The sequence below is a fragment of the Emydura macquarii genome, unplaced genomic scaffold, assembly GCF_026122565.2.
Source record: "Emydura macquarii macquarii isolate MOO-44397 ecotype Brisbane River unplaced genomic scaffold, CSIRO-AGI_Emac_v2 contig_3506, whole genome shotgun sequence".
Lineage (NCBI taxonomy): Eukaryota > Metazoa > Chordata > Testudines > Chelidae > Emydura > Emydura macquarii.
The window spans coordinates 3094478-3110485 of record NW_027133643.1 but is presented as its reverse complement, the minus strand read 5'-3'; the positions used below and the strand labels follow the sequence as shown (position 1 = coordinate 3110485).

The window sequence follows — 16008 nt, the reverse complement described above, 5'->3', positions numbered from 1 at the left end:
TTAGCTTCATACAATAATAATTTCCCACATCTGAAAGGTCACTGACATTTCCACAACCATAATGTGCTAATGATGTTACAACCCATGTAGGATGACTAGATTTTAAATTAATTAAGCACACTAACGTGCCTAAAAAAGCTCACTGTACTTCTGTTTACATTTTTGTTATTTAATGAGATACAAGTATTCAGGACAAAGGAACCATCCATGATTTGATCTTCTTTTCATAAAGATAATCATTAGTCAAGTGCAAATGATCTTCATGGCTATTCCCTCTGACTATTGGGTATTTGGTTATAAGCACTTTGATTTTTTTTTAGTTGTAATTAATTACATGTTGTGATATGAAGCCTATGTAAAGAAGCAAAAATCATTTGGCAGAAAATGTTCACTATGTGCAAATGAATGAGTCGCTAAATGTAACATATGTTTTCAACCAAGTGAAGGTCCCATTTCATGGAGTTTCTTTTGAAGTAGATTTCAGTTCCTTGGCAGCAACATGTTGAATCACATCATTAGTTTTAAAGAAAGACTCCTTGCATGAACTATATGTGGTATAGTCCCCATGCATGTACCACAATCTATTATGGCAACCTTTAATAAACAGAGTTCTACATTTAGTCAGCGAACCACCTGACTTGGAAGTTTTCTTTCGAGCTACCATTGCAGTTGCATACAGTCATTTTTTAATTTTGAATTGCAGCATGGTTACTATTGACAATCTGTTATTTTAGCATTGTTGCTGTATCCCGTGTTCTAAGCTCCAGTGTAAGGGTCCTGAGATGCAGCTGCTGCTATTTTAGCCCATATACTGTAATAATAGCTGTTGAGTGGGACTTGGGGCTTGGATGTGATTACTTGGGCTTTGTGTGAAATATTCTCCTTATTGGCTTTGCTGAGATAATCTTAAATAACTCCTCTGTGTAGTGGTTTGTAAAATATTCAAACTATTGGTATAACAAACTCATACACTGATATTGGGTTACATAAGCAATAGAATCACACAAGTCATTGCTTACGTACACCAGACACGTGGGTGGATGGTGGGTGGCATGGGCTGCAAGTCCTCGGGAGCCCCATGCTTCCATGTCACTCAGTGCATAGCTCTAAGCAGTAATACAGACCAGGGGGAGCAAAGCCATCATAACCTGTTGCACTTCATTGAGAATTGGGAAGCAGCAGCGTGGATGATGGAGCTTCTAGTTGAGAATGGGCTCAGCAAGTAGCTAGATGAACCTACTATAAGGTGGGTGCCCAACTGGCTGGAAAACTACTCAGAGTAATTATCAGTGGTTCACAAATTATCTGGAAGGGCATATCGAGTGGGGTCCCGCAGGGATCTGGCCTGGGTCCAGTTCTGTTCAGTACCTTCATAAATGCTTTAGATAATGGCATAGAGAGCATACTTATAAAGTTTGTGGACAATGCTAAGCTGGGAGAAGTTGCAAGCGCTTTGGAGGACAGGTTTAGAATTCATAATGATCTTGACAAACTGGAGAAATGATCTGAAATAAATAGGATGAAATTCCTGAGGACAAATGCAAAGTGCTCAATTTAGGAAGGAATATTTGCTTCTTTAGCAGTCCTCGTAAAAGAGATATGGATCAACACATTCAGGCTTCCCTCAGAGGGGAGGCCAGCGATCTCAACTGCAGCAATATAATGGTTGATAATTTTCTGTCACCTGCATTATCCAGGTTTATGGAAAGGATTGCTTCATGAGAGGTTAAAAAAAACCTGGGCATTTATAGTCTTGAGAAAAGAAGATTTAGGGGGATCATGTAAGTGTTCAAATTTGTAAAGGGCAGTTATAAAGAGGACTATGATCAATTGTTCTCCTTGTCCACTGAAGGCAGGACAAGAAGCAATGGGCTTCATCTTCAGCAAGGGACATTTAGGTTAGATATTAGGAATAACTTTCTCACCATATGGATAGTTAAATATTGGAATAGATTACCAGGGAGGGTTGTGGAATCCCCATCGTTGGAGGTTTTTAAAAACAAGTTGAATAAACACCTGTCAGGGACGGTCTAGGTTTACTTGGTCCTGACACAGTGCAGTGGAGTGAACTAGAAAACTTCCACCTTTATATGTCTATGGTTTGTTTTGCTGTGGTTGCCATGGCAAAGGAGATTGAATTCTCTATTGCCATGCATTGGCTTTGCTCCTGTAACTGTGGTGGGACGTGTTCATATGAGTTGCTCTAGAAATGTGAGCCTCCTCTGCCAAGTGATTGGAATCTTGTTCTCATGGGGCCTCTGGCCAGCTGTTTGTCAGATTGTTCTCTGGACTATCTCTCTGTGAAGAGGGCATCCCTCACACCTGTAACATCAGCCCTGAGAGTCAATAAGAAGATACAGCATAGGGAGGATTAACCACTAGACCTGTATCCCATAGGGAAAAAGTGATCTGGCCTTTGTCCCCATGGCAAATTTCTGTCTAACGTGACCTTTGATTCCATTGGAACCATTCCACTAGGGTGTCTATTTTTTTTCTCAGAGTTTCATTCACAGCAAGGGAGATCAGGCTTCATTCTTTGGATGCCCAGGAAGACTTATGTTATCTATATAGAACCAAATCTATGCTAAAGTAGTAGTATATGGCGTAAGACCAGGGCCCAGTCTATCACAGCCTAAAGATTGTCCAAATGGATCAGATAGAGCAAATATGATTGTTATGAACGTGGCCACCTGGGTGTCATAGTACATAGTCTACTAGGCCTAAGGCAGCTACCATAGCATGCCTTTGCACTGTTTTCATCAGAGAATTTTCCAGGCTAAAAGTTCTGTAATTTTCTTGTAAGCAGTATTTTCTTCCTCAGCTTGACTCCCAGATCTGAGGCCCAGCTTGGGAGAAGAAATCTGCAGTCATGTTTTAACAGATGCTTTCTTGAGACAGCATGCAGAGCTCATGCTTGCTTTTAGGGGCCAGTTCTGTGATCTTTGTTCAACTAGAACTCCACAATCCACCTTCATGCTTATTAAACATCTACAGGTGTGGATATACAGAAGCCATCACAACATATAAAGAGAAGTACATTACCAGTAGATACAGTTCTTAGTGAGTGTTACTTCTGCACAAGCACAGTACCCATGCATCTTTCCTCCCTCCCCCCCAAAAAACAAACAGAAAAACCCCCCTAACCTTAGAGTTGTGGTTAAATAGCCCTGAATTAGTGTAAAGATTTGAAGGGGAGGTCTGACCACTCTTCCTTTATATTTGTGGAAACCTACACGAACAGGAAGTATGAGTGGCCCCGATAGACTCTGCTCTTTAGAAGATTGTGAGCTCGCGCTTATCCCACAATTTTGAACATGCTGAGTCAACACTCTTGAAGAACTGGTTATTGGTAAGTAACTTGTCCTCCACCTTCCATACTCATAATTGAGTTCTATCATGGAATGCACCGTAAAGGACAGTCTCTCACTGTTTGTATGTACAGTGTCTCGCACAATGGCACCCCAATCTTAGTTGGAGCCTTAAGGGAACTCTTTTTTATATATATAATATGTAAAACAATACTTGACAACACCCAGTTATATATCTCATTCCTGATGCTGATTGCATTATCTCCAGCTCTCTTAGTGATTGGCTGAGATTAGCAGGTGCATGAAAGACAAGTGGCTGAAACTCTACCTGAGCAAGAGAAAGGTAATGCTGGTAGGGTAAAGGAAACATTTTGAAAAGCTTGACCACCATAACATCTCCCACTCTCAAGATATCCTCCAGTAGTCATCTTAGTTCATAACTTGAAAATCCTTGTGGGCACTCAGCTAGCAACAGTTGCTAAAAAATATGACCCTCAATCTGGGGTTGGCAAGAAAGATGCTTCCCTTCATGTGGAATGACAACCTGGACATGGTGATTATGCCTTTGTGACTTCCAGCCCGAACTACTGCACCTCACTATACTTGAGGATGAATGCAGTCCCCTTAACAAAGCTGCAACTTGTCCAAATGGTAGCAGCCTGACTCTGGGCAGTCCTGGCTGCTGAAACGCATCCCCCTGATGCTCCACTGACTACATTGGCTTCTCATTCAAAGCAGCAGTTCTCATCTTTAAGACCACCCTAGGCATTAGACAAAGTTATGTAAAAAATCGGAAACGATGATTTCCTTCAACAGTTTTCCCAGCAAAGATGAAACTGTCAAAGTCAAGAGTCCTGCTCTTGACAGTGAAGGACAGAGCTTTCTTGGCAACTGGATCAAGATTATTTAACTCCCAGAGGAAATGAAAATGCTCATGGATGACTTTTAGTATGAAAAGCAACTTGCTTCTTCAGCCTATCCTTTGAACAGCGAGAACTACTCAGAAAAAGTAGAAGTGGGGAGAGAAATTCTCTCACACACGTTTGAAAAGAAAAAACATTCCCGCAACCCTCTGCAGAGGAGGGTGAAATCTACTCTGCTCTGGGACTCGGCCTTACTTTTTGAGAGGCGCTCACATAGAGGGGTTGCAAATAAGAAGCAGGATAGACAAACAGCCATGTAGGCTAAGTATGGAGAAAGGTATAAGAACTGTGTGCTTGAACTTATGACTCTGTTTTGTGTTCTGTATTTAAAGAGCCAATCAGAATATTTAATACTTATGTTGTAGGGACCTTCTAACAGAGAACCATTTTGTTCTTCTGTTCTTGAGGAGGTTAGTGTTGTGGAAGGCTTAATTTGTTGGTCTTGCTTTTTGTGAGAACATATATCTAAGGTATCATTTTTGTATAATGTTTTAAGTTTGGTAGCTTAGGCAAAGTTTCAGAATTTGTGACTGTCAGTTGTTTGTTTTTCAATCTCATAAATTTACTGAATGCAAGGTGAGATGTAAAATGACAATGCCAGTATTACAACGGGGAGAATACAGTTCTTGTGCTGTTGACACAAGGGTTTCATAGATAATTGAGCTTGACCTGTATGTCTGTTTTAATATTTCATTTGTTCCGGACTATTATTACTCACATCCTTTTTGACTGTAGATTTCTTTTTTAAATGTGACTAAACTGCTATTTAACCCTGCTATAAGAATGTGACAGTAGGCTAGTCCAGGCAGGTAGCATTCACTTGGTAACTAGCATACTTAATCAGCTTGCTTCAACCTGCAGCAAATTAAAGCTGTGTGAGCTCTAGTGCATAAGTGATAACAGCAGCTTGCATCGTGGATAAAAATAAATAGGGTATTTCCAATGTACTCACTACAGTAAATTATTTATTGTTGGCTTTTGGTTAAGATAGATCACATTCAGATCATCCTTAAAGTGTTTACAATCTAATTAGGGAGGTGGCGTGTGTGTGCAAGTGTGTGTGTAAAATATAATTTAAATCAATCACTCCATGGCCAAGAAAACAAAGAACAAAATAGTAATTGTGTTTTGTAGGGTCTGGCAAACATTCTTTCTATACTGTAAACACTCTGTAGAGGACCCATTAACTAGCAAACCACATATCTAGAATTATCCTGATATGTATCAGCAATGCTGGTAGGGAACCAAAGCTTTTGCCAATGTCAGATTCTACGGAGGTTGAAATTGTTGCCAAATAAAACCTATCATGATCGTTACAGATCTGTTCAAACTGCACAGAAAATGATAGAAAACCTTTGGTTGATTTAATAGATTTTAAGACCAGAGTGAATCATCGTCATAATATAATCTGACATCCCTGCATAACATGTCATAAAATGTTACCCAGTAATTCCTGTATCAAGCACAATCATTTGTAGTTAACGATGGTGTAGGTTTTGGCTACATGTTAATGGGGTGAAAATTAAACTTATTAATAGGTATCTTTAAAAAAAAATTTTTTTTTAAATGGCAGGATTTTTTAAACTTTTTTTTATTAGCTATGTAACTTAAATTTTGAAGGATTTTTTTTAAAAGCCTTCTTTTATAAAGCACCTTAGATCAGAACATAAAAACATTCCAGTGTTTTATAAAATATGATTATCTAAAGTAGTCAATGGTGAAATCACTCAACATACCTTTTTTCAGATTTTCTAAGAAATAAGATTACAGCAAGTTCTGGATTCCAAACAAGAGAGGTAAAGATCAGCAGCTAAATTGCACACATGCAACATTAGGGATAGAACCCAGAAAGGCACACAGGCCCCTGCCATTTTAGCTAAAGGAGAATCTCAAAGTTGTAGAGTACTGGACTAAAGAAAGACATGGGGTAACATTTTCAAAAGTGCTTCAGCAATTTCAGTTTTTAAGAATTTAAGGGCCAGGTTTATGAAGGTATTTAGGCACCTAAAGATGCATGTGGATGCCTCATGGGATTTACAGAAGCACCTACGAAGGTTAGGCACTTGACTCTGATCAAAATCAATCATCCTGAAGATAATTGTGTCCAAGACAGAGAACTTTCTGGCAGAAGAATAAGCCGGGGTTAGATCCCAAAGAGTTAGTCTCTTGTCTTCAGCTTCTTGCTATGTGTGTGGTAGACATGGATGCTAAGGAAACAGGATATTAAGAGGCTTTCTGCCTTGAAATTGAAATGGCGATTGCTTCGCAGTAACTATCCCTCTCACATAACTAATGATGCGGTAATGGCCCAAATTCAAAGCATAACTTGAGTGATACCTGATATCATCAAGACAACCAGACAAAGAAAACTTGAGTTTACGGAACCTGGGGGTTGGATGAGCAAAGATCGCCAAAGCAAGTTTGCAGGGATTGTTGCCAGGGGCAAGGAGCACTGGTGGCAGGTGTGGCTGACTGGACAGATACAATGTGGCACACTTCTCAAGGCTGTGTGAAGACTGCAAAATGTGGAGGAAGATTGCTGGCCAATGACTCCTGTGCTGTGTTTACTGTTCATTATGATGTGAGTCTATGGTGCGTTGTACTGTGAGAGAATGTATGTGTATGTATGTACTCATGTTGAGTAGTACTTTTCATTTGCACTGAAATTAACGAGTCTGTTCTTGGAGCAAGACACAGAATCGGACCCTCTAAGATTACTTCCTCATATTAGTGGATATGTAACCAACCTGCTTTTCAGGCAATTGCTATGTCTTTACTGTTTCATTCATTTTAAATATAGGCGTGTGATAATAGCTAAAGGGTATCGCTTCTTTTCCCTTAGGATTGTTTAATGGATATTCTTCCTACGCTAACCACAAGTTTACAAGCATTGCTGAGTTCCTGGGTGTAGATGTTTAAATGGGAGGCATAACATATGTCTTCAGTATTAATATTAATTACACTTTATACATAGAGATTCCACATTAAAGAATTGATTTTTTAAATATGTTTGTAGCATTTGGATTATGGTATATCTTTAATGGCTTCTTGTACTAACCTTTGTATTTTGAAATTATTTAAATAATGTTTTAAATTAATCCCTCAGTACCTTAACTTGTCTTTAGTTTGTTGTTTCTTTATTAATTAGGGAGGAAAAATGAATTACATGCATTTTATCATAGCTGAGCTCCACTAGGAAACTAGTTTTATAATATGATCTAGTGACCTCTCTTTATATGGAAACAAACTCAAGCTAGTATGCCATGGTAATATGGTCTCTAAAAACAGTGATCCTAGTATCTGAGCAAAAAACTGAAATGCCAGTGTGAACAGTTATCCATCTCTTGTATTACTCTTCTGATGTGAAATATGTACAGGTTTTATAGGGTTCACAATATAATAATTCTCATAAATCATCTATATGCTGCTGCTGCTGCTGAAAGCAACAGCACCCAGTTTTTCAGGCAGCTGATGCCACACCTGTTCATCTTCTACTGGCAAGTTTTCCACTGATGACTTAGCATCACTGTAAAGAAACCTAAGGTGGATAGACGTTGCAGCCCTGTATGTCTAGTTGAGAATAAGTTATTGATGCTCTTCCCATAAGAGAGGATGTTACAATATAAGCTTATTAACAGTAATTGTACAATGACAGTTGCTTTTTTTCCCTAAATAATTTTCGTGTGAGGAGTTATTTTAATTTTTCAGTCTTTATCTTGGTATAATTCATTCAGACTTCTGCAGTGCAGTTTGTAATCTGATCATTGTAACAATCTGAAGTACCCAAAAAGCAAAAATATTCTGAAATGAGATAATTACATTGATAAATAATTGCTGCTTTGTTGCAGATGACTCTAGCTGCATCAGGGCTCACTTATCCTTGCCATCGACTTACGGTAGGAAGAAGATCTTCACCTGCACAAATCAGAGAACAGTCAGAGGAGGTAAGAAAAATCTGTCAGTTATACAAATATAGTCTAGGAGAGAGGAGCCAGAAGCCTGTTCTGCACTGGTCATTGTCTCCTCTAGTGTTGGCTACTGTGGACACACAAAACGAATCAATCCACAAAGCCTGTACAAGATATTGAGTAGAAGGAAAGAAAAAGTGGAATTGATGGAAAAGAGGGAAGAACCAAAAGCAAGGGAGTCATAGTGCGGTACATTTAAAAATAATCGAAAGAAAACTGGAAAGTAAAATGTATGTAAATTTTGAATCCAGTATTGTTAGTAATGCCTATAGTTAACAATGTTAATAAATAATAATAATGATGATGACTGATGTTTTCCTAGATAAGCTTCTGCTTTCTGTTGCTTGTAAGTGTGTGAGACTATTTGGGGTGAAATTTTCCATGCTTGCTTCTTGCCTCAGGTTGAATTTAAAATAGGCCATTCTTAACAATTTTTTCCACCCATTTTCTTAAGAGTGCTCTAACACTTTAGATCCTGGCTTGGTGGGCAAAAAGGATGTGTGTTTCAATCTTGTTAGCATAGCTGAGCCGGTTCGCTGTAGTAGTAAACCACTGTCAAGATGCAGGCTAACACACTTGAAACTGTAGCTACAGCTGAGTTAGCCAGTATGTAAATACTATGGTGATCTGCTGGTTAAAGAAACAAAATAAATGTGGGAAAGTGAACTGCATTAGTGTGGTTTGCACATCAGCAACAGAATTGTTAAATAAGCTCAATAATAAGGCTAAATCTTGCTGTCTGTTACACCTATACAACCTTATTGAAAAAAGCTGTAGTCTGATTTCCTACCATGTTTTCTGAATATAAGATATTAATTCTACATGATTTGCACAGTTGAGATAATTGAAAACAATGGGTTTCTACAGGTGTAATGAGGGACAGAGTATTTTTTATGACAAGTCATGAACCAGCAATCACGTGATTTGATTTTAAGATCTGAGTTTGCATTAGGAAACCTGACAATTCAAATTTATCATGCTTGCACTTGAAAACTGAGTAAATTGACTCTGTAAATCATTGAGGGGAAAAATAAAGATGAAACCCTGCAAATCAATGGCATATCAAGAGAACGAGAACGCACACGTATAAGGAAATTGAAAAGCAACCAATTTAAAACTTGAAAAAGAAATACTTGTTTTACACAAAATGTGGAACTCAGTGCCACAAAGGATTACTTAAGGAAAACATGTGAAAGTCTCATTGCCCCTCAAGCCATTCAGGCAAGGCATAGTGTGTTAGGTCTGGTCTACACTTAAAACTCAGCTCAGCATAGCTACAGCTGTCAGGAGTATGAAAAATGCACAATGCTGTAGCTCTGCTAACCTAACTCCTGGTGTAGACAAAAGTAGGTCAACCAAAGAATGCTTCCATCAACCCAGGTACCATCACTTAGGGCAGTGGAGTTCCAATAGCAATGGAAAAACTCCTTCTGTCACTGTAGTCTGTGTCTACACAGATATGCCTATTGCAGTGACATATCTATAGCTCCATAGCTGTCCTGCTGGAGCACCTGGAGTATAGACATGGCCTCTCATGTGACTGGTCCAAGATTGGGTGTATGTGCGCCTGGGGGAAGGGAGACATGGCTGTATGGAATGCTGGGTTTCTCTTGTTGTGGTTCCTGTTGTCTGTTTGCACTAAAGTTGTGAAATTGTAACCGCATGGTTTTTTCCTAGCATAAGTTCCAGCTCTTTCTTTTCTTTCTTTCTGTAATAATGGCATGACAGCTCCTAGGTTGGGCATGGTGGGAAGGGTAGTCCTTGCAAAGAAGTCATTTAAAAGGCAAGTTAGCGTCAGATGATTGGGAGAAAAGTCCTCATGAACCATTTTTGTGTGAGAGAATGTGGGGTGCCACTCTTGCAGCATCCAGAAAAGTTGACCGCTGAAGGCGGCTGGTGGAGGCACAGCTAGATTGAGGGGGACCTGAGTTCTTGGTGCAATAGCCTTGCATGTCCATCTACACATCGATATGTATAAGTGGTTAGCCCAGTGGTTCCCAACCTTTTTGGCTTGAGGGCCACAGATATTGTTACAGCCCTGAAGGGCCACCAGTCTCTGCCAGCAGCCCTTCCCCTGCCCTTCTCCCCGCTTCCCCCACTGCAGCCAGACAGAAGGAATTCAGCGAGGAGGCTGCCTCCCTCCTCACTAATTTCCCGTTCCACTGACTGCAGCAGGGAAACAGCACATGTCCTGTAGCGCGGTGCGCTCCACCTGGGTCCCTAGGCAGTAGCTCCCTTCTGCAGCCAGGGGGATGGGAGATCAGTGCTCCTCTCCCTCTCGCTCCAGCAGGGACACCAGCGCCTAGGGACCCAGGCAGAGTGATTTGCCATGCTCCCTGCTACAGCCAGGGGAAGGGGAGCACTGATCTTCTGTGCTCTTGGCTGCAGCAAGGAGCCTGCCTGGGTCCTTAGGCAGCGGTTTCCTTCTGCAGCCAGTGGGAGGGAAGTGACGGGCCACTTTGAAAGCCCCTGTGGGCCACAGGTTGGTAACCACTGGTTTAGCCTGATGGCCACTAAGAGTATTGCAGTCTGGTGTGCCAGAGCAGGACCAAGGGTTTCTGAATTTTGTGGTTGTGGGAGTTGGGTTAGGTTAGAGTGTTGAGGACTACCTCCCACTAAGGCTATGTCTACCCTGTGCCGCAGCGCAGACTACAGGATGTGAGTCGTACAGTGCACCAAAGTTTTGTGATCTGCAGTGCTGTGTGCGCGTGCATACGTTTTTATTTCTATACAGAAAGGCATTTTCAGTATATACTTGTTTTTTCAGCATTATATTTGTGCGTTTCACTAAAGGTGACTTCATTGGGGTAACATAGGCCTTTTTTTTTTTTAAATAGCAATGCACTGATGTTCATATGGTGAGTGACAGTGACGGAGATGACTTTGAAGATGCTACAGAGTTTGGAGTTGATGATGGAGAGATGTTTGGTATGGCATCATCTGCCTTGAGGAAATCTCCAATGAGTAAGTATTGAAAGTTTACATACTGTTAACTATTCAACACTGTGGTGGAAGCTGCAAGAACTGAAGAATTTAAACAGTAACAGACAAGAAAATATCCTTAATTTCCTTCTTGTTCCCATTGGTTATTTTCTAGGATACTGTTAGAAGGACATGCTGTATTTCTCTGCCTATCTTTTTTAGTATTGCACTGTTTAGTGCCACTTTCACCTTAAAAAAGGGAGAAGAACTGAAAAGAGACAAAAAGATACATCTTAGAACTAATGCATTCTGGACACAATCTATAACAGATGCTGAAAAAAGTCCATAATGGGAACATGAGAATTGCTATACCAGTTCAGTCTAGGGTTGCATTCTCTGCCACTGACTAATACTGGATGCTTCAAAAAGAAACTTGATATTCCTTCCTAACCCCGTATGTTTAGCCTATGCCTGAAGCATGAAAATTTAACTCCATCATAAATGCCTATTTAATGTAACTGTGGATTTTCTTATTAGCTATGTAAATGACTGTTTTTTAAAATCCTACTAAACTTTTCACGTCAATATCTAGTGACAGTGAATTCCACATGTTGATTGCATGTGCATAAAATATTTCCTTTTATTAGTGTTTGCCTTTTAATTTCATTGGGTGATTTTTTGCTATTGTGTTAGGGTAAGTAGGAGCACCTGATTACCTTATCTATGCCATTCATTATTTTATGTACCTCTATCAATATTGTTATCTTAAAGGTATGTCTGTGATTAAAAAAATCCCACAGCACTACGTCTCAGATCCCAGGTCAGCTGACTTAGGCTCAGGCTGTGGGCTTATAAAATTGCAGTGTAGACCCCTCGTCACGGGGTCTCAGCGCCTGATCTTCAATTTGAGCCTGAACAGCTGCGCTGCAATTTTGTAGCCCAGCAGATCGAACCCCCTGAGCGCAAACCAGCTGATCTGGGCCAGCCATGCCTGTGCCGCCTGTCTTTTATCACAGAATAGGCTTACCCTTAGGGGCTTGTTTAGGTCTAATGATGTCACTAAGTCATAGTGCTGAAATTTATTTTAAGATTATTTACAAGTCAAAATTTTTCACTAATGAAATTGTTTCTCCAATCTTCCAAGTAGACTTCTTAATTCTAATGTTAGAATAGATCCAACATTACAAGTGAGCTCAGGACTTCACTATTTACAACAGCCCTGAATATATTCTTGGAAGTATCTGGATGTTCCATGTTCACCCAAAGGGTCATCCTATCAGTAACTTTTTGTGGAGTTTACTCACTTTACCCAGGGGCACTTAGAAAATTGTAAATATGAAAAATTAAGGAAGCAAGAAATGAATTTTATGGTCTGTGTTAATTGAAAAACTATTTCTTCCAGATGACATCAGTATATATTTTACTTGTTTTTTTTAAGTGCCAGAAAATGCTGAAAATGAAGGAGATGCCTTATTACAATTTACAGCAGAATTTTCCTCAAGGTAAACTTAGGCTATTAACTGTGTAAGATAGATAGTGATTTGTGCTACACTGTAACTACAATTTAGCAGGACATTCAAGAAAAAGTAAAGTAAATTTAAATATTTTCTTATCTGGTATAGGCGTTTACAGCCAGATTCTGCCTCACTTACGTTAACTTGGGTGAGACCACTTGTGGAGTAAGGTACTATTCAGTGTGAATTAAGATGGAAAATTCTTTCTTTAATTGAGAGGCCACTCACTTAATATCACTACTGAATTCCAGAAGGGAGTAGAGGGATAACTAAGATACTGACTATAAACAGTAGCACTGTTAATTTAATTTAATTAAATGAGCTCTTTCTAACTGTAAAGCTGATGACTACTGGAAAATAATACGCTTAGTTGCCATGAGAGTTTTAAGAATAACTGTAGCTGAAAAATAAAAATCACTAGTTGAATGTGTAAAACTGCTGCTTTTGAGAACTTACATACAGTAAGCTTAAACCATTCACTTTTAAACAATTGCCTTGTTTCACCACAGAGGTGGCAGCTTTTCGCAGCCAATAAAGTGAAGCATGTGTATAGTTTGCATACCATATTAACTTTTATAAAGCATTTATGAATCCTTTGGGATGAAAAGCTTTCCATATGTTTGTGATGATATTAAGATGTTATTAAACTAGAATAACTCACAATCAACCTGTAAGAATATAATATTGAGGAGAAATAGAACTATGATTGAGAAATCACACTTAAAAATTACACACTAACTTCAAAATCTAGCCGTTTGTGAGAGCAGGCAGTTGTTCTGATAGACAGTTCAGAAGGTCAGCAATCCCATACAAAAACATACACCATTTGTCACTTGGAGCTTTTGAACTTCAGAAGGCAAAGGAGACATTTAGGAGTTTAGCTAATGCATGTATTTAAAAGGAATTTAGACAAAGCTGAGGCTGAAAAAAATTACTTACACTTTCTTTTTATTAATTGAATCTTTTTGATTTTCAAATAGATATGGTGACTGCCATCCTGTTTATTTTATTGGATCACTAGAGGCTGCTTTTCAAGAAGCCTTCTATGGGAAAGCCAGAGATGTAAGTGTGTGTGTTAACATTACACTATTTGTATAGGAGGAAAGTGGTAAAAGGGCTAAATATTACGTTTGACACTATGTCAAAAAGTTACAATTTTTGCTACATTACTAGTAAGCAGTTTCATATAGTTAAGTGATTGACTGAAATGTTCACCCTGCATATTATTGGAATGATGAGGATAACACACTTGCCAACTGTTCTGTTTTGTCCTGGACTGTCCTTTCTTACATAACCGATCCCAGGCTTTGATGGCTTTGTCCAAAGTTCTGGCAGTCATCTTAGCTGCTGAAGGCTTTTTTTCCCTAAATGTTGGTCTCCTGTCATTAGATATCACTGTCTGGGAGCCTTGCAGCTGATAGCGACAAAGTTGTATATGGGCACTTCTTTTAAATAATGGCTGATAAAATTGTAAATGTACTAATTTGATTGTAAGGCCCTTGGGACAGAGAGTGTGCTGCCTTTTGTGTCAGTATGGCTTTTACTTAAATACAGAATAGTATTATGGTTTGCTATTTAAGATTTCTATTCAGCCAGATAGGCACCACAGGGTTCTGCTGTAGGATTTTAATAAAATAAGAAAGAATAGTTGAATAAAGGCCTGTGTCCTGGATCTACAAGGATAAGTACTTACTCATCTGTAATAATCAAAACACAGATAAAGACTAAAATACAAATAAAAAGCTTAATCAGCTTTAATTCATCCTTTAGCTGTCTTGATATATTGCAAACAAAGTGTGTGTTTCTCTCTTGAATTACTCATATTGAAATGGTCTAAGTATTCCTTGTAACAAAATCTCCACTAGTTGCTCTAACATTTATTTGACATGTTTCCACACCCCAGCAAGTTTCATGCAGAATAACTGCTAAATTTGGAGGCTAGTTTCATGAACTTACTTGGATGACAGAGCATAGATTGCTCTAGAACACTTAAGTAGCAAAATAAGAATTGATCGTGACTCGTAAAAGTGATGTGTAAGCATGTTGGCAATGAGGCAAATAATAAAGCGAATCAGTATCAGATGCTTGATTTAAAGAGAGAGTTCACTTTTGACATTTCATGTGAAATGGTTAAAAGAATGTCATTATAAAAACAAAGGGCATTTTATTAGCTTTCAGAAAAATTATTTTATACCTCCAAAGGGGTTTTTAATACAGTACAACCATACTGAATGTTCATCTTAAAAATACTTTTCATACATTACTTACATACAGGATCTGGAAGACGCATTATATTTCCAGTATTTTTCCAGTGGGTTCAGACCAGATCCTTACCAGGATTATCTGATATGTTTAGCAATTTACTATTTTTATTACCTCTTTCTTATAAATGTTGTTTGTAAATAGTGGCTTAATGTTTGCAAAAAGCCTGCACTATTGATTCCTTTTTGTATTTAAGCCCCTTACTACATTAATTTATATCACATTGCAACATTGTGAATTTTAAAAATGCTTATGAAATAAGCAAAGTTTGATATTATTGTACCTTTTACTATTGCAAAAAAAAAACTTCTCAATATTGTTTGAGAACTCAATATGAAAAAAGAAGTGGACACTTTATTCTGTTTTCGATAATGATTAAGTTTTATAAAGTGATTGAAAATATGATGTTTTAATTAAGGAAATTTTTTAAGAAATTGCAAGCTAAATATCCCATGTTCTAATTTATACCATAAAGGACACTTAATTTTATCGGGGCTTCTTCACTTGAAGTGCGAAATTGAGTTCCAAAAGTAAATAAAAACAAGATTGAAGGTTTAAATCCTCTGCTAGGCTTTTTGAACTTATATACTCATTAAATGTTTATTGGAGTGGTGGGATTATGAAGGATTTGGGGAGCTTCATCAACTCGTATATAGTTAATCACTAAGTAAAACACTACATTTGATAGAGTGTTTCTCACGATGCCACACTCAATCCATCTTAATGAAAACCACTTCAAACTGATTTAATTTGAGAGCACTTGGCAGTGAGAGTGCTTATAGATCTTAGCCCTTTTCTTGAGGAATTTGCAGCGCTGTCGAAAGCTCTGTACTGTCCAGTTTCATTGACTCAGCCTTCGATAGCTTTTCCCCCTATCTCTATTGCTGACAGTTTCTGAAAAAAAATTCCTAGCAGTTTATATAAATTTGCAACCGTCTTGCAAAAATATTTGAAATACTTTTTATTAAAGGAATTTACCTAAATCAGTTTGTAGTTACTTTAAAGTACTTTTAAAATAATTTTTAAAACATTGTTATAAATATAGGTGTTTTAATGGAGGCTTTTCTCTAAATCTTTCACTTGCATGTGTGAGAAAGCACAGACATTTGAC

The 16008-nt window shown here is 38.4% G+C and overlaps 1 protein-coding gene across 1 annotated transcript in view; it reads left to right on the top strand.

Annotated features, from left to right (window-relative positions):
* Positions 1–16008, top strand: part of FAF1 (Fas associated factor 1) — a 272766-nt gene that overhangs the window by 180062 nt on the left and 76696 nt on the right. Inside the window, exons 9-12 of the mRNA XM_067535422.1 lie at positions 8080–8175; positions 11037–11163; positions 12560–12623; positions 13616–13697. Coding sequence (XP_067391523.1) covers positions 8080–8175; positions 11037–11163; positions 12560–12623; positions 13616–13697 — 369 coding nt within the window. The remainder of the gene's footprint in view (positions 1–8079; positions 8176–11036; positions 11164–12559; positions 12624–13615; positions 13698–16008) is intronic.